The 17455-nt window shown below is 35.5% G+C and overlaps 2 protein-coding genes and 1 long non-coding RNA gene across 3 annotated transcripts; all 3 read right to left on the reverse strand.

The window, feature by feature from the left end:
- Nucleotides 1-924: 924 nt before the first annotated feature.
- Nucleotides 925-3484, reverse strand: LOC129940871 (uncharacterized). Its single transcript, XM_056049391.1, has 2 exons — nucleotides 3089-3484; nucleotides 925-3023 (listed from the first exon to the last, which is right to left on the reverse strand). The coding sequence occupies exons 1-2, from the start codon at nucleotides 3327-3329 to the stop codon at nucleotides 1048-1050; spliced, it is 2217 nt and encodes a 738-aa protein (XP_055905366.1). The 5' UTR covers nucleotides 3330-3484; the 3' UTR covers nucleotides 925-1047.
- A 478-nt stretch (nucleotides 3485-3962) lies between these two features.
- Nucleotides 3963-4536, reverse strand: LOC129942782 (uncharacterized). Its single transcript, XR_008781096.1, has 2 exons — nucleotides 4418-4536; nucleotides 3963-4357 (listed from the first exon to the last, which is right to left on the reverse strand). It is a non-coding gene; the product is annotated as an uncharacterized LOC129942782 (long non-coding RNA).
- Nucleotides 4537-9096: 4560 nt separating this feature from the next.
- LOC129939283 (NF-kappa-B inhibitor-interacting Ras-like protein) lies at nucleotides 9097-10398 on the reverse strand. Its single transcript, XM_056047251.1, has 3 exons — nucleotides 10137-10398; nucleotides 9981-10079; nucleotides 9097-9918 (listed from the first exon to the last, which is right to left on the reverse strand). Exons 1-3 carry the CDS (start codon nucleotides 10257-10259, stop codon nucleotides 9499-9501), a joined length of 642 nt encoding a protein of 213 aa, XP_055903226.1. The 5' UTR covers nucleotides 10260-10398; the 3' UTR covers nucleotides 9097-9498.
- Nucleotides 10399-17455: the final 7057 nt, after the last annotated feature.

A 17455-nucleotide genomic window follows, 5' to 3' on the forward strand; every position in this document is an offset into this window, starting at 1 on the left:
TTCTTCATTTTGTGTGATTAAAACAAAATTATGCTTGGACGAGTTTTTCGGTGACCTTACCGTGTTCCATCTCTATAAGTTTTTTCTTCAACTCTAATTTATGCAGCATTATGTTTTCCAGGGCGAGATTGTGTCGACGATTTTCTTCGTATAATTGTTTTCGTCTGTCTTCGGTCTTCTGCAGATTTCTATTCAAACGATGGAACTCGTCGTGCAGCTTAGAACACAAATCAGCAAAAAACTTTTCAAAGACTTCGTTTTGCTTTTGAAGCAGTTGAACCGGAGTGTCCTTCTTTGTTCGTTCAGTTCTGTTCCTCTACCAAATGTTCTTCATCTTCATTAATAGAGCTCATTGATGTGTTATTGTTTGATGTTGATGCCGTTTCTGCCAAACCAGACTCCTTAATACGAGTTTGATTTAGTCCAAATACCTTGCCTTGATTCCACTCACAGACTGGCTTAGTGATGTAATTCTAACGATAGCTTCTTCAAATTCTGAATTAGAATTAAATTATTATCGTTTAAACCGGACTGCTTCCTTTTTGTTCCGTTATCAACCAATTTCTTTTTGGTTTTATGTTTGAAATCAGCCCAGACCTTGAACGTTTTTTTGTGTTTTACTTCACTTATTTAATGTACAAACCTGAATTAGAGGAGGTGAACTTCCGGAAAATATAAATAACAACGTCAGGTACAGCAAAATGAAATTGAAGAGCCATAATAAAACACACAACTGCACGCTTCCGCTTTTAAAAAGGAAATATCTAAGCTTTAGGAGAAGCAGTGTGTACTTCAAAAAACAACTTGCTTACATTTCTCAAAACAAGAGAAAATCTATTGATGAATCATTTTAAAGCTGTCGCAATCTTTTCAAATTAAAATCCTAAAACAAAATAATTAAAAAGAACACAAACTCTTTCCAAATAGAAAACAAATATATAAGGAATCTATTTTGTCACTAAATAATTTATACAATTATACATAGGTCCACTTTTATTAAAAAACAAAACTTAATATCAAAATCAGGAAATCTACCTATAGAATAATTTAAGACGCAACTCTTTTCTTATTCTTCTTGTTCTTTTTGGCCTTCTTTGGAGACGGCGTCACAGTCTCAGTTGTTGTTCCTTCCTCGGTAGTGTTAGTCTCCATTGACTCTGATTTATGTTTCTTATCATCATCTGTGTCTGCTACTGGTTGGATTTCTTTTTTACATGACCACGATGCCTTCCACTGTTCCGGACTCAACTTGAAGGTCTCCAATCTCAGCACATTATACAAAATCCTTCCGTATACTGATCCCTTTAATTTGTTTTCCTTGGATGTGAGCTCCTTGGCAATTGCTGCTTTCTGATTATCATTTGATGTCTTCATCAAAAGTTCCACTACTCGGGAGCCACATTGTGTAATTGCCAAATCCATATAGAATCCTTCGAAAAGCTTCACGAATTTCTCACGAGACTTCTCACCAATTGTGGGACTCGTAAAGAACTTGTCTGCAATGTAACTGCCATTGGATATTTGGAATAATTCAACTAAGAACTTAATTGGTGTCTCCAAAATGGAATTGACCAAGAAAATTGGTTTATTAAATTGCAGGATGTCTTGAGTGATGAACGAACCGAAGATGCCAACGTATGTCTTATGTTCGTAGGACAGAGCTTCGAATGGCTTGAGTTTGACAAGGCAGGTGAAGAAGGCTTTGGGATGATCCTCTCCCAAAGATGCATTGCAGTGCAGGGTGTTTTGCAAAGCAGTGATAAGCGCTGCTTGCTTTGTCTTCAGACGCAGACATGTGGCTGAGAGAGAAGCTATCAAGTTTGCTTTGTTAGTCTGCAGGAACTTCTCGAAATGCGGAGAGAGCTCATCAAGAATGGCTTCAAACTCCTCCTTGTCCGCTACGTAGTTGATCAATCGCGTAGCTGCGAAATAACCGAACTTACTGTTTATCAAAGGCATCAGACGATCCTTGAAGAGTTTGTGGATATGTTTCAATAGCTTTGGGGAAGCAACAGCTATCAGAGCTTGCAAAAGCCGGGTGGCACTGTCGGATTTGAACACCGAAGGTTTTTCTTTGTCATCATCATCTTCTCCTTCTTCCTCCTCATTTTTCACTTCTTTGACATTTTTCTCTGATTTTACTTCTTCTCCATTGCCATTTGCCTCCTCTTCGACACCGTTGTTAGCTTCATCGCCATGGTTATCATTCTTGTAAAATGGGTTTCCCTCAGGAACTTTGGGAACCTCCACGTTTATGAAGGTGTCCTTTATGAGTTTCTTACCGAAATCATCGAGAGCTTTCGTATTTGCTGTATGTAGGGCAATGCAGATAACTTGAAGCAGGACAGAAGTGTTGTTATTGTAGGGGAATTCCTTGAACTGAGGCCACAACTGTAGTCTTCCTGGGAATTCCATCAAGACTTCGGTCCATTCGTCAGGGACTTTGAATACGGTTTTGTCGAGTTTAAATTCTCCCAGACGATGGCAATTTTGGTCGCCATTGAACTTCTCCGCATTATTGACCACTTTACCTTTGTGAAAAATTGTCTTGGGAATATGGACACCAGCGAGAGTGAGAATGGCAGTACGAAGGAGGTAGCTGGCATTTTGGTCCGTGACAAAATCTTCAAGATTGTTTAGCAGAAACTTACAGATGCGCACAACGAATTCTGAACACTTGGTGCGGTGTTCCTTGGTGAATTTGTGAGTGGTGTTGTACTTCAGTTCGGTGATTGTATCTCTGGACCTCTTTGGCCTGGTGTTCTCCTCCTCCTTCTCCTTTTTCACGGAAGCGCCAACGGCTCGGACAAAAGCTGTTTCCAACATTTTCTGAAGAACATGTGAAGAATATGCGTCTGAGCATACTGGCCGCAGGCCTTCACCAAAAACCACAAAGTATCGCTCTAGATGCTCGGCATCGGCAAATCCCAGCAGATTCTCGAGAGTTTTGGAGACAACTTGATTGGACGACAGGTGAATTTCCTTATCCTTGGTCTGCTCCATGACATTGTTGGCCATGGCCACTGTACAAAAAACATTCAAGTCATAAAAAAGTTGCTTCAAAAAATACAAACAAAAACAAACCTACCCATTTCATCACTTGACTCGGGTGGAGAACGCTGTTGTGTGTCAAGAATTCCCAAGAAATATGTGAATTCTTCTTCTTCGATGTGTGTGCCACGACCATAGTTACCTTTCTTACCAAATCCTCTGGCATTTTGCATGAAACTATGGTTTTTCTTGCCACTTTTCTTGAACTTGTTGAACGGTTTTCTGCCACCGTCATTGGAGAATTTTTGAAATGGTTTCTTGTCCGTTTGAGAACTCATATTTTGTATATTTTTATGATTTTGTTCAGCAAAATCAATTTAGTGTTAAAAGCACGCTTGATTTTTATTTAATAAATATACAATATTTGTACCAACCCGGAGAATACACTGGAGAGAAGAAAATAAATAAAACCACGCTGCTTGTAAAGTGTCAGGGGTGAATTTTGACAGATAGGTTCGAGGTTTGAGAGAAACTGATGTTTTTGAAATTTGATTGTAAAGGGTACGTTGGAGGAGCTTAGACTTGAAAATTAATCAACAACGAAGGAGCACTTACCTTTAGCTTGGCCCCAGGCAACTTAAAAATAAAATTGTTCTAAGGCACAAATTAATGTTTATCATTGTTCATAATTATTTTCTTTTATGGAATATATCACAGGAAGCTTACTTTTAACATTTTTGAATTGGTTTGAATTGCTTCCAGATTATTATTGCCCGCAACTCTGAGCAACATTAGTAATTAATTATTTTATCAAGAAGCATTTAATTAGAAAATTTATTAATTGGACACTTGAAGTTTTCCTTTATCGACTTCAGAGTATATAATTGGTTAAGAACATTCACTAAAAACAGAAACAGAAGTTAAGAATTGCAAAAGGTAGCTAAAAATTGCCAACTAAGCCATGGAACGTAACTTATGTCGATTTCCATTGAACCACATCAAATAGACGGCCCGTCGCTACTAAAAATCAATATTTTTTTGATCCAATGGAAAGAAAAAACGTAGCAATATCTTTTTGTAAGTGTATTAGTGTAGCAGCTGTCAGAAGCATACTAAAATATTTACAGTAATAATCCCGCCTCTCGTCTATTGTTTTGAATTCAATTTCATTAGCTGCTACCGGTCTGGTGTCCGTATATCTTTCTACAACGTTTTCAAAATTTTTAATGGCATTTCTTTCATTCCTGGATAAAAATGCATTAGCTTGAACAATCGTCGAAGTCGTCCAATTGAAAATTGTCAGGATATCTTCGTCCTCGGACGAAGACGAATCTAGGAGCAAATCCAGCATTCTGTGGTCTATGCCCTAAAAATGAAATAATTATGCTTCAACCATCTCAAGTATTCAATATAATTTTATAATTACCTGATCCTGAAAGCACAACAATAATATTGCCAAGAAATTAATCAAATTTTGTATTGTTTTCACAGAAAATAATTATATATAATTACAACAGAACGAAGCTGAATTCTCTTCAATTATTTTTTCCACAAACAATAATTTCATTTGACGTTTGCAAAACTGTCAAGTTTTTAGTATGTGTTCAAATGAGTGTGAAAATCTGTGTAGATTCTTCTCAAAAGACGAATTCAAAACGAATCAATTCGTCGGGAAAAAACATCAATACTTTTCCCATTGGAAAACGTTTTAGAAAAAAATATTGCCGGCCCGTCGACGGCACATCAATATTTTGGTTCAATGGAAAACCACATTAGTTGTTGACTTTGATGGTGTTGCTGACAACTTAAAGTAATTCATCCAAATCGGTAGGAGGTGGATTTACATTTTCCCGCACTTTCAAAAATGCAGAAAAAGAGAATGCAAACATTTTGAAATTAACAAAAATGCAGATCATAGGAAGTGCAGTATGCAGAAATGACAAAAGACATGTTAGTCGCGGAGTCACTCTTTTAAATATTTGATTTCTTGGCATACATCTACAGTCTTATTTAAAAGAAGAATGGAGCAATCTGTTCCATGTTTGTCATAACAAATAACATATACAATTTTGCCAAACTATAAAGAACTGCTAAGGCTATAATAGTTGTTTTGCCATTTTCTAAGGAGCACCTCATACCTGATTAAAAAATGCGGAATCTTTGCTTCCAGGAACCAAAGCATCTTTCCACCATTCAGCATCCATTCGAGGATTCAAAACGGGGGTAAAGAGGATATTAGTACAAGGGTACCCACTATCCCCAAGCAGACGACCATTCAACTCCCCATAATCAAATCTTTGTTTAACTCTGCTTTCCCTAAAAAATCGTGAGTCATGATTGCTGCCTGTCCAGCTGAAAAGAAAGTAATTAATTTTTAAGGATCCGTCACATACTACTTGGGTACCCTTTTCTGTTTATATAGTACTGCCACCTACTTTTGGGATCCTTATGTGGGCACAGTCAATGGCCCCAACCACCTTTGAAAACTCTCGTACTTGAGAGAACTTGTTCAAAGATCCTATCTGGTTCGAAAAAGAAGTTTACATTTTAATGAACGAAGGTCTTTTGGTAGCTAATGCTTTTGCCACTCGCTTGCAAATTTGGCAAAGCGTATGTTGGCTAAATCCGTGGATGTCTGCTCTATTGTCTTGAATCTTAAACAAATCATAAAAGGTACGGATTGGTGTGAACATTTAGTACAAAGTTACCTCTATGGACTACATTACTTCATTACTTGGATATCTATGGCGATGTGGCCTCCTCTATTGGTGCTTCTGAGGTCCGATGTTCTCTTTGGAAAATCTATATATTTTTTTAAATTCTTCGTTCATTTTCCACCACCGGTCTCCCTCTGAGATCGATTAAATTGACTCAAATTGGTCCGCGCCTCCTGCTTGTAGCGGCTCCATCGGTCTCTTATTTGTTTCGGGGTCAATTCAAAGCCACTTGCCTGAAACGTTGTAGCAATACTTTGCCAGGCTATAGCTTTGGCTTTTAATGATTTGCCATCATTCAGCTTTGAATCAATAATATCCGCAAGTGGTCTAGCTGCTTCGACCAGTAGCTCCTTCATTGCCATCGTCCAATTTGATGATCTGCTCCGTTTTAAAATTTTGTTTTTCAGCCATTTCTAAAATGATGGATATTTATTACAACATAACAATTATATATTTAAAAAGTATTATTCGACTTACTTTTTCATAAAATATTGCCACGAACAATCAGCAGACAACAAACTCTTGTGACCTAAAAAGTATTTGTTGCGTATGCTTTCAAAATGAGAGTGCAAACCATGGAGTTAAATTTAACTGTCCGTTTATAGTTGAGTTTCCCAACAATAAAATTTAACTGAGCGTTAGCCCTTAACCTAACTATTAAAAGTTTATTGGTATGTCAAAATATTTAAAACCCAGTTAAATATTTAAGTGAGCTTTAATTTTGATTATTGGTAAGGCCCTAGGGCTTATTGGGTTGAACCTTATTTTATAAACTTTCCACTTTCTCGGAGTTGGTAAAACGGGATTAAAATTAATAAAATAAATAATAAACGAACTAAAATGGAAAGTCATGATTGTTTTCTTTTTAATTTTAATAATGGAGGGAAATCAAAATGACATTTACGAAATAATAATAACAATAATTTCTTTATATAGTCCTATTCAACCTCAAAACGCGTTTAGCTTATTATGAGACTTTACAACCTTGCATACGTTTTATAAATAGCATTTTTGCGTTTAGAGGCATTATAGAGATCACTTAACTTTGTGTACGTTTTATACAGCGTTCTTAAATAAGATTGCTACTCTACTTTTCTTTAGATTTTTTTTTTTTTTTTATAATAAGCGCACACTCAAGGGGATATATTACCCTTATTATGTAGACACAGTGTGAGCACTAGGAAAGGGAGAGAGGGGTTGAAAGGAGATGTCGGTGCACATTGGTTTTGAATTCCTGAATATTGCAATAGCTGGGAAAGACAGAGTGTGGTAAGGCATTCCACATTCGCATAGTACGGCTAAAGAACGAATCTCTATATTTGACAGTACGACCGAAGATGGGCTCGAGGGTATATTGATGAGCATTCCTAGAAGCGCGAGTATTACGGTTGAACTGTTTAAGGGGAGGAATGCAGCTGGCTATTTCTCTAGAGCATAAACCATTAAAATAACGGTAAAACAGGGTGAGACAAGAAACATTTCGACGATGTTCAAGTGACGTAAATGATCTTATGATGGTAATATCACCAATCAATCTAAATGCTCTACGTTCAATGCTATCCAAGTGGCTTAAGTAAGTTGCAGGAGCACCAGCCCAGATATGGGAGTTATACTCAAGCTTTGGACGTATATAAGACTTGTAAATAACAGCCAGATCAGAGGGGGAGAAAAACTTCTTGCATCGCCTTAGAAAACCCAAACATCTTGCGGCGTTTTTGGCGACATCGCGTATGTGATCGTTCCACAAAAGGTGGTTGGTGATACACATACCAAGAATATCCAGATGTTCAGTTTCCTCGATGCAAGTGCCATTTATGGATAATGGCAGCGGGGGTATATTTCGCTTTAACGATACAAGACATCATTGCGTTTTCGAAGCATTAAATTCCACGCGGTTTCTTTTTCCCCATTGTACAATGCTGTTTAGGTCGGAATTTAATGAGCTTATCAGATTTTGTAGTTGCAGTTCCACATCCGAAGAAGAGGGGTGTGAATCTGAAAACGAATATGAAAAGCTAAGAGTACTATCATCAGCGAAACAATGTATTGGATTAGATGTTGCAGACAGGAGATCATTAATAAAATTGAGAAAGAGTGTTGGAGATAGAACAGAGCCCTGGGGCACACCAGCATTTATTTTGTGGTTTTCAGACTTGAATCCATCCAATACAACTTGTATTGAACGATTCGAAAGGTAATTACTAATCCAATGAAGGAGGGATTCGTGCAAACCGAAAGCACGCATTTTCGATAAGAGAGCCTGATGCCAAACCCTATCAAATGCTTTTGAAATATCAAGTGCAATAATCTTACTTTCTCCAAAGCTATGTAAAGATTTGTTCCACTGTTCGGTGAGATGAACCATGAGATCACCAGTGGACCTATTGCTACGAAAGCCATACTGTCGGTCATTAAGAAGCTTCCGTTCTTCAAGATATTTCTTGAGCTGATAATTAATCAGCGTTTCCATGACCTTGGAAAGAAGGGACGTAATTGCAATCGGTCGATAGTTAGACGGTGAGGAAGTTTCGCCTTTTTTGGGAATAGGCTGGACAAATGCGGTTTTCCATCCGCTCGGAACGAGACCTGAGGAGTAGGACAGATGAAAAAGCTTACGCAGTGGTTTTGCCAGCGATGAAGAACACCTCTTCAGAACAATAGCGGTGATACCATCCGGACCAGCAGATTTGTGTATGTTAAGATCTTTTAGGACCCTCGCTACGGTACGAGTGCGAAAAAAGATTTGCCCCATAGAATTATTAACTCGCTCAAGTACAGGCGGAGTCATAACACTCACTGGCAGAGTTGAATTGGCGGCGAACTGCCTAGCAAAGAGATTTGCTTTCTCTAAGGAGCTAACAAATGGAGTGTCATTCACAACGAGCGTAGGAACCGAGGAAGAGGAAGAATTCCTCATATTTTTTACAAATTGCAGATGTAATACAACCTTCTTTTCCTTAATCTGGCAATACTTTTCCCAAAATTTCCCTTTTATAGTTGAAAAAATCCTGTTGTCACTTCGACAAGAACGAAAACGTAAAAAGTTAAAAGAAATAAAAATACACAACAATTCAAATAAAATATTTTAGAGTTCAAAAAATTATTCATTAACTTGAGTACAAATTAAAAATAGACAAACTCGAAAACAAAGCTCTCTTCTTTCAGTTACAAAGCACGGGAAGTTGTCTCAAAGAAGCGCTACGAATAGACGAAACCGCCGGACTTCAAGTAAATCACAACACATCTTATTGTTATGTACTTTTCTAGGGCAAAGCAAAACTACGCCGACATTATTTTACATTCCCTGATGGTTTTGTCTTGGTCTACGATCCAATTGATCCATCCAGCTTGGACATTTTGGAAGCCAGGAAGAATAAAGAAAAGGAAGTAGGTAGCTAGGCTTTTAAGTTTATTGAAGTTAAAACAAACTCGCACATTTTTTAAATTCTATTACTCAAGGTTTTGTTGTGCTTGGATCTGTTTGAGAGTAAGGTTTTTAAATTTGAATTCTTTATTTAAAAGAATATAATAAAGAAACCTTTGCAAAGCATAAGCTGTTAGATTGTTTAAGGAAAATATACTTAAATCTAAGACAGTTGTTCGTTTAAAACTTAATACAAATGGAATTTGTAAGGATTGTACATAATTTACACAGAACATTTAAAAAAAGGTGATGGATGATGTCATAGGCTTTCAGTTCAGTTTAAGGAAAGCCTCAATTTATTCATTAATCATCGCACCGGCACACCCGAACATTCTACTCGTCAGGCAGCGGCGGGAACAGACAACATCAAGCATCGTTTCGTTCTCTTTTCTGCATAACCTGTCGCAATTGTGGAAAGGAGCCTTTGGGCTGTGGTGGATGTAACCGAATGCAGAGCTGAATGAAGGGTTCGAAGAGTGTCGGCCGTTCCATGGCATTGACGGTGTAGTGCTTTATGCGTTCACGAGCACACCAACTGTTCGCTCTGCTTATAACTGCCTCGACCGGGTCAGGTAGCGTTGGTGGGGTGTCGGTTCTTTTGAGAGTACCAGTACCCGACCGTACATTGGCCAGAACTATCACAGCTACCTCTTTCTTTTCTTTGTTCTTATCGATGTCGGTTTTGATGGCTTCCAACATATCCAAGCTGGTTGGATCATTTGGATCGTATACCAAGACAAAACCATCTGGGAATATTAAATAGTGGCGAGGTAGTTCTGCTTTGCCCTACGAAATATAAACAACAATAAGTGCCTCCGCTGAAGTAGAATAGATGTGTTGTGAATTACCTGTAGTCCAGCTGTGTCGTATATTCGTAGCGGTTCTCTGGGACCTCTTCCCGTGTCAACCATTGCCATATAAATGTCCTCAATTGTCGAATGAATATCCTAGATTTTATGAATGATAAAATATTTGTTCTTAATAATAATTAGAAGATAACTTACCGACTCTACTGTAACGTTGCCATTGATGAGTTGTTCGATGAGTGCTGTTTTACCAACGCCTTTCATTCCACAAATAAGAACTTTTCCACACTTACTTGCCTTGGAACTGGAAGAAGAGAGCATTGTTCTCGACTTTGTTTTATTTGTTTCTAATTGTTACTCAAGTTAATTATTAATATTTTTTGTGAACACAAAGTTTTATTTGGATTGTTGTGTATTTTTAGTAGAAGTTTGTTTGACTTTTGCCGTTTTCTTTTGTTTTTCTAGTTGTCAAAGTGACAGCATGATTTTGTAAACTATAAAAAGGAAATTTTGGAAGAAGTATTGCCAGATTAAAGTTAAAAGTATATAGTGCAGAGGAAAACATTTCATGTTGAGTTAAAGGAAAACTTAAAAATATATGTATATTAATCTAATGACGGTTTAACATGTATCTACACTTGCAATTATGAAAATAAAAGTTATGTGGGATAGAAGTTTCCCGAAAAATCGTAAATGTAGATAGTGAAATTGAGGTGTAAGGTGGTTCTCTTCTCTCAGAATTTTTTATGAAAGGAAAACATTGACTAAATTTTTTGCTCTCTTGCACTTAAAGAAAATTATTCAATGATTAAGTTGAATGTCTGCGCAGTTACCTATAATTCCTTGTGACACAAACTAAGGAGGTGATCGTTTAGTTTGTGTCAAAACACAAACAAAAAGTTTCTCGGATGGGCCACAGAATGGTTTCTTTATGAGCGCGGACCCTCGTATAACTCTATAGTGCTCAGATCAGAAACCAAAAAGTTTCGAAACTTAAAGTTGCATGTGAGTGATGTGATTTTTTATGCATGTATTTGTCCACTTCAGTTAAATGATTCTTTAAAGTGTGACGAGGTTAGTACGATTTTTCATTGACTACATTTTGTTTTAATTATTCAATTTGCTTCTTTTTAAACGTCAAATTTTATTATGTACTGAAAGGCGGTGGTAAATATTATTTGTACTTCATAACAACACTTATTTTCAGATTATTATGTACTTCAACCATATCGAAGTGCGTCATCGTTTAAAAATGGAATAAAGCCTAAGCCCTCATCAAACGGCACAATTATTTCAAATGGAGATTTGCCTCTCACAAATGCTAATGTCAAGAGTAAAACAATGTTGTCGCTGTCGAATGCTATTACCCAGACTGCAAATGGAAATGTATACAATAATGAGTAACATAAACAACACTGCAACGGAAAAGCAGCCACAGGAGCAGCAGTATCAGGAGGAAGAGGATTTATGATGATTCTAATCGTCATTCCTAGAGGTTCCTCTACACACAACCTGCTTAACATATATTGGCTTTTACCTGCTCATGATATTGTACGGCATCAATCAGTTGATATGTGCCCCAAAATTAGCTAAAGACTGACTGAATCTACAATTTGTTTTTTTTTTTTGTCAGGGCTATATTACGCTATATATATATATATGTAGTACCCGTAGCATGATGGTTAGTGCGTTGGACTGTCATGCAAGGGGTCTTGGGTTCAATCCCTGCCTGTGCCACCTTAATTTAAAAAAAAAAATAATTTTCGCGGGTACTGCCTCTTGCGAGGAATTGACAAATCCTTCAAGAGTAATTCCTGTCATGAAAAAGTGCTTTCTCAAACTAGCAGTTCGGATTCGGCCTAAAATTGTAGGTCCCTTCCATTCCTGACAACAGTACTCGCACAGAGGAATGGTTGAGAGTTGTAAGTCACTAAGCCCTGGTTCACAACGGACTGTTGCGCCACCCCATTTGATTTGATATTACGCTATACGATGCCTTCGAGAGTTTTCTATTTACGCTATGTCTATCGAAAAGTTCGAGATTGCTAGAATCACCCGATTTGCAGTATCCCTGCTGGGGAGATAACCCTCAAGGATCGCATAACCTTACCAAAAAGAGAAGTTCATCAAAACTTCTGTTGATCATGCGGAAGTAATTGAAGAACTTGCTTGGGTTAGATCGGAGGTCTAGATACATTTTTTTTAAATTGAACTTTCACATGGCGTTGTGAGTTCAACGATCGAACCCATTATATCCAAATCCAGAAATTTGTATTGACTTATGAAATCTCTTTCAAAAAAGAAAAAATATATTTTATTCCAACAATGTATCTACTCTTTTCTTTTATAAGCAAAAGAAAAGGATAGAAAAAATAATGTTTTATGTGTATTGATTTATTTCGTTGATTACTTTTGAAGTTGCTTATGTGCGCGATGTTTGGGTAACTAACGATCGAACTATTTTGTTTCGAAAGAGTTCCATGTGCGCGCCTAGCCTAAGAGTAACTTTTTGGAATACTTTATTTGATTTTTGTAAATGTCTCTTGCAATAAAACCATATTCGATCGAGTTGTGTGGCATGTGGCACCGTCTTGTTGAAACCACATATTTCTCAAGTTATCATATGACCAAGCGACAGTGTGTCGTAAGAAAGTCCTTATTACTGAGAACGAAGAGGAATCGACACATTCGGGTCTACAGCAACACTTTCACTTACAGCAGAGATTTTTTCAGTGGTACCAGCGAAACGATGATGCACAAGCCCCACAATGTCTGTAAACAATCCATTCTCTTAAAATTTCTTCTCAGTTTTGCCAATTGTTTGCGTAGTTGAATGATTATAAAAACCAATCTCCTCTTAAAGCACAATAATTGGCTACAGTAGAATTACCATTTTTGTAGTAAGTTTTAACAATTTTTATGCGTTGTGAGATTTTTAATCGATCCATTTTCATAAAGTTAGACTTTCAATTTAAAAAAAAATTGGTTTAACAACTTAGTTTGACAGATGTCGTATATTCCAGCACTATATTTTTGAAACCGCAAAATGGATAACGTTGTACAAAATAGAGAGAGAGTTAGGTTTAAGTTAGGTCAGTGCTAAAGCATCTTGCACATGAGCTACGATTTGTGGATGTTCGCATATTTTGACTTTTCTTTCACATGAGTTTTATTTCTATTTGCAGACAGCGACGAATTTTCAATTTATAATTACTCTTTTCAACAAACAAAACAAGAGTATTATAATTTTGAGGTTAAGTTGAGCGCAAACAATTTATTCGTTGCACTGTGGATGGTATGTGTTACGCGAACGTTTGACATTTCGTAGCAACCACACTGCAATTCATTGCTACCAAAATATTTTTACAAAATTGTCTTATTTTATGGAACAAAATGCAAGTTTTATCATCCTCAAATAAGTGTCAATTGGTTTCTTACAATTTAAATGTGGTTTGGTTTGAAATTGACTTTTTGAAATGTGTGACATTAAGTTTGTTTGTCTATTCGTTGTTCGCTATCATGTGCAAGGCCTTTAAGTGGTTCTTTTTAAAAAAGCGATATGACATCTGTACAATTAATCTTATAAGAACAGTGGATGGAATGTTCCAGTCAACAATTGGTAATTCCAATTAATAGGCCCGTTAAGGCCTATTTGTTTTGTTTATTCTCATGAAGTGTCACTTTTTAGAAATGTTGGACAATTAGCAATTTACTTGTTAGCAAAAGGAAAAGAGAGTTTCAAAATTTGGACTCCCTTACTTACTTGCTAAATATTTACCTAATTTCTAACTAGTAAATTGTAAGCCCTACCAATTGGTTGTTTAAATTTTGCATCATTGACCATTATTTCTCTGAACTCTTCCAACACTCTTTATATATAAAATTTCAATCACACCAGTTGCTCTCAAACCTGAACGTATCTGTCAGTCAAAATTCACCCTCTGGCGTCTTGCTCCCTTTTGAAAATATAAATCAAGTGTACAATAAAATAAACTTTGTTTTTCTACTTCAGATGTAAACTAAAATATTTATACAATTTTTAAATATTAAAGTTAATGTTGTATAGCTTGACAAATTCAAATCGAAGAACTTGCACTTAAGTTGCTATGACAGGCACAACAAATTAAATACAAATTATTACTACTTCTCGCGATTAGGTTGTTTTTGTTTTGCTGCTTCATTTTTCCAAAAAGAGGTTTCATTTTAAATCGAAATAAAAACAACGCCTTTATTTATTATAAAATGCAACGTTACACGCTTCAACAACGCATTGAAATTATTAAAATTCACTATAGATATGGTGAAAGTTTTGTAAACACAGTTCGCAAAACGAAAGCACTTTTCGGTCGTAAACAAACACCTTCTCGGCCGGCAATAGTTAAACTGGTGAAAAAATTTGAACGGTTGGGACAAGTAAACGACGTGGAGATTAAAAGCCGTAAGCGTCGGTCTCGAACTGCTGAAAATATTGCTGCTGTAGCCCGCAGTGTTTGCGAAAACCCAAATTTGTCGATTCCTCTTAGATCTTTGGAATTAGGCATTCCACAAACTACACTATACCGTATTTTGCATACAGACTTGTTACCAGATAAGGAAAAACCCTCAGAGAGAGTGGAAATGAAGACCAATGCCAATGCGAGCGAAGAAATTATGACAATGGATGATGTGACACCATCGCCAGCTAAGGTCAAAAAGAACAAGGAGAAAAAGAAAAAACCTGTATCACAATTTATGAAATTAAAGTTATTTAAAATTGATTTATAATGTTATTAATTATTTATAAGAAAATATGATAGTATAGATTTATAATATATTTTTTTTTTCTATTTGGAAAGAGTCTGTTTTTTCTTTACTTATTTGGTTTTTGACTTATGGATATCAATGATAAAGAATAAGAGATATTTCTATGATATTTCTTATTTCGAAAAAGAATTATCTAAAGCAAATATCATACAAGAAGTGTTGTCAGGAAGCTTTACTTTTTGCTGCATGGTGGTTCATATTTTACGTTTTACCCAAACGATACAAAACAAGCAACATTTATTTTCTATTATTGGTTAACTTGCTGACCCGGCGATCAATCACAACCATTACAAATGATTATATTACAAAGTTTTAAGTAAATAACATGTGACAGTTAAACTTATAAATGAGGTAGGTAGGACGGATAGTTTAAAATCTTCTAGCAACCTGTAGCCTTCAGAAGTGTATTGTGGAATTTGGAAGTGTCGTTTTTGACTGCGAAAATAGGCCAATGACTGAACCAGTTATGATTCAAGTAATTTCTCTATGTATCCGGAAAAGTACTCTGAATCAATTCATTTGCAGAAATTGTTTGACAGTTTAATGCATGCCGTTTAAATCTTGAATAGTTTTATACAATGCTTCTAGTGAATATTTGTAAGGATTCATGTGGCTGGCTATGTTAACACTAAATATGGGAAACTTATAATTCACTGTATTTTGTTTACTACAAAATTAATTTAACATATACTTGAGCTTCAGCAACATGTGGTGGTTATGCTATTAAATTGTAGCTTATATAAAACGTTTAGAAGTTTAACATAGCATCATCTATTTTATACTTACTCAATCCAGTCAATAGAAGTCGCCATCTGTTGGAATCGTTTGGAGCCACACATAATTGTGGCTATTAAATTAATAATAAACAAATAATTTTCATTTAAATAATATTGCAATCATAAATTGAGATGTAAGCTATCCTATCTTTCAAGTTGGATCAAACTGCACGAGGGTTACAAAATTTGATTAAAATCAGTTAAGTAGTTTAGGAGTCCATCGCGGACAAACAACGTGACACGTAATTTATATACATTAAGATAATGTGAATAATAAATAATGATTTGTCAAAGATATAAAACACACTAGAGCCGAAAAAGTATAAGTTTCCGGTATATAAAATACTTTTGAAAAAAATCCACCAATGCCACAATATAATTAAAAAGGGGGTATACAAATTTTGTACTTAGCGGCAACTCTGGATTAAGCTTCGATATTTATACTGGAGCTCAAGGAACCTTGCAATCAGGAAATCAAGTGAATGTAGGACAGAAATATAAATCTTCTTTGATAATTGGTACACCTCATTGCCAATTCTAACTAAGAAATTTTGTCGTTAGGTAAGATAAGAGCCAATCGTATTCCTGGATACAAGGTCCCCAAAGAGAAAAATTAAAAATAAAAAAAGAGGAAGAGAGACGCCAATTGAAAAACTTACTATGGTTTACAGTGTGAACATCTCATTGGCAACCTGGTACAACAATAGAATTGTTAAGATGGCTTAAACATACTTAGAAAGTAAACCGTTATCTAAAAAGCGACGTTACAATAAACAAGAAAAGACTCATCAAACTATGGCATGTCCAAAAGCAGTGAAGACTTATAATCGGTAAGTGGGGCGAGTGGATTGTTGGGTGACCTACATAAAACTGAGGCTATGAAAACCCTTGTTAACTTAACATAGGAAGTCATTATAATGGGTCCGATTTGTCAAATTGAAAATAATTTCTTGACGTTTCAAGGTCCTTAGAGTCAAAATAAAAGATTTGTAGATTCGCGACGTTTTTTTCGTCGTCCATAGCTCAAGAACCAGTAGATATATCGACCTTAAAAACATTTTGTTATACAGATAATAACCCAGAAAGATACAGAAAGGACTCTCAAGAAAATTGCGTGGGTGTTTTTTTTTACCATAGCAGTTAAAAAAGGTGAACATTTTGGTTAACCCTAAATATCTCACGAACCAATAACGCTAGAGACTTAAATTATTATTATAAATAATATTTGTCACCTCGAAAATTTTATGAATATTATATGAATATATATGAAGAAGAATATTGTTTTTGACATTTGGTGAAATTTTGAAAAAAATCGAATTGACAGTTTTTTTTTATAAAAAATAAAAACTTAAAAAAAACATTGCTCAAAATTGGTAAACATAGAATTTCGACTCAAATATCTTTTCAAAAACTTCAGATTATGCCTTCAAACTTATTTTATCTTATAAGAAATATTGTCTTCAACATTCTGTAAAATGTTGAGAAAAATCGAATTGACATTTTTTTTACAAAAAATAATTAACAAAAGTTGGTAAAAATTGATTTTCACCCTAAATATCTTTTCTGAACATCGAAATTTTGGCTTAAATCTAATTTTATCTTATGAGAAATATTGTTTTGAACATTCCAAACCATTTTTTGAAAGCTCGAATTGAAAGTTTTTTAGCAAATTATGAAAACCTAAAAAAAGCATCTCTAAAAGTTCGTAAAAAATTGATTTTTCAACTCTTTTCAAAAATTGAAAATATTGATTTCAAACTCATTTTATCTCACATAAAATATTATTTTCGACATTCAGTGAGTTTATGATAAAAATTCAAAATTCTGTTTTTTCATAAAAAAATAAAATCTACAAAAATAAGTACGAACATTTGGTAAAAATGATGTTCGGTTCTCGATATCACGTGAACAATAGAAGGTATAGACTTTAAATTAATT

This window comes from Eupeodes corollae, chromosome 1 (assembly GCF_945859685.1).
Source record: "Eupeodes corollae chromosome 1, idEupCoro1.1, whole genome shotgun sequence".
Classification (NCBI taxonomy): domain Eukaryota; kingdom Metazoa; phylum Arthropoda; class Insecta; order Diptera; family Syrphidae; genus Eupeodes; species Eupeodes corollae.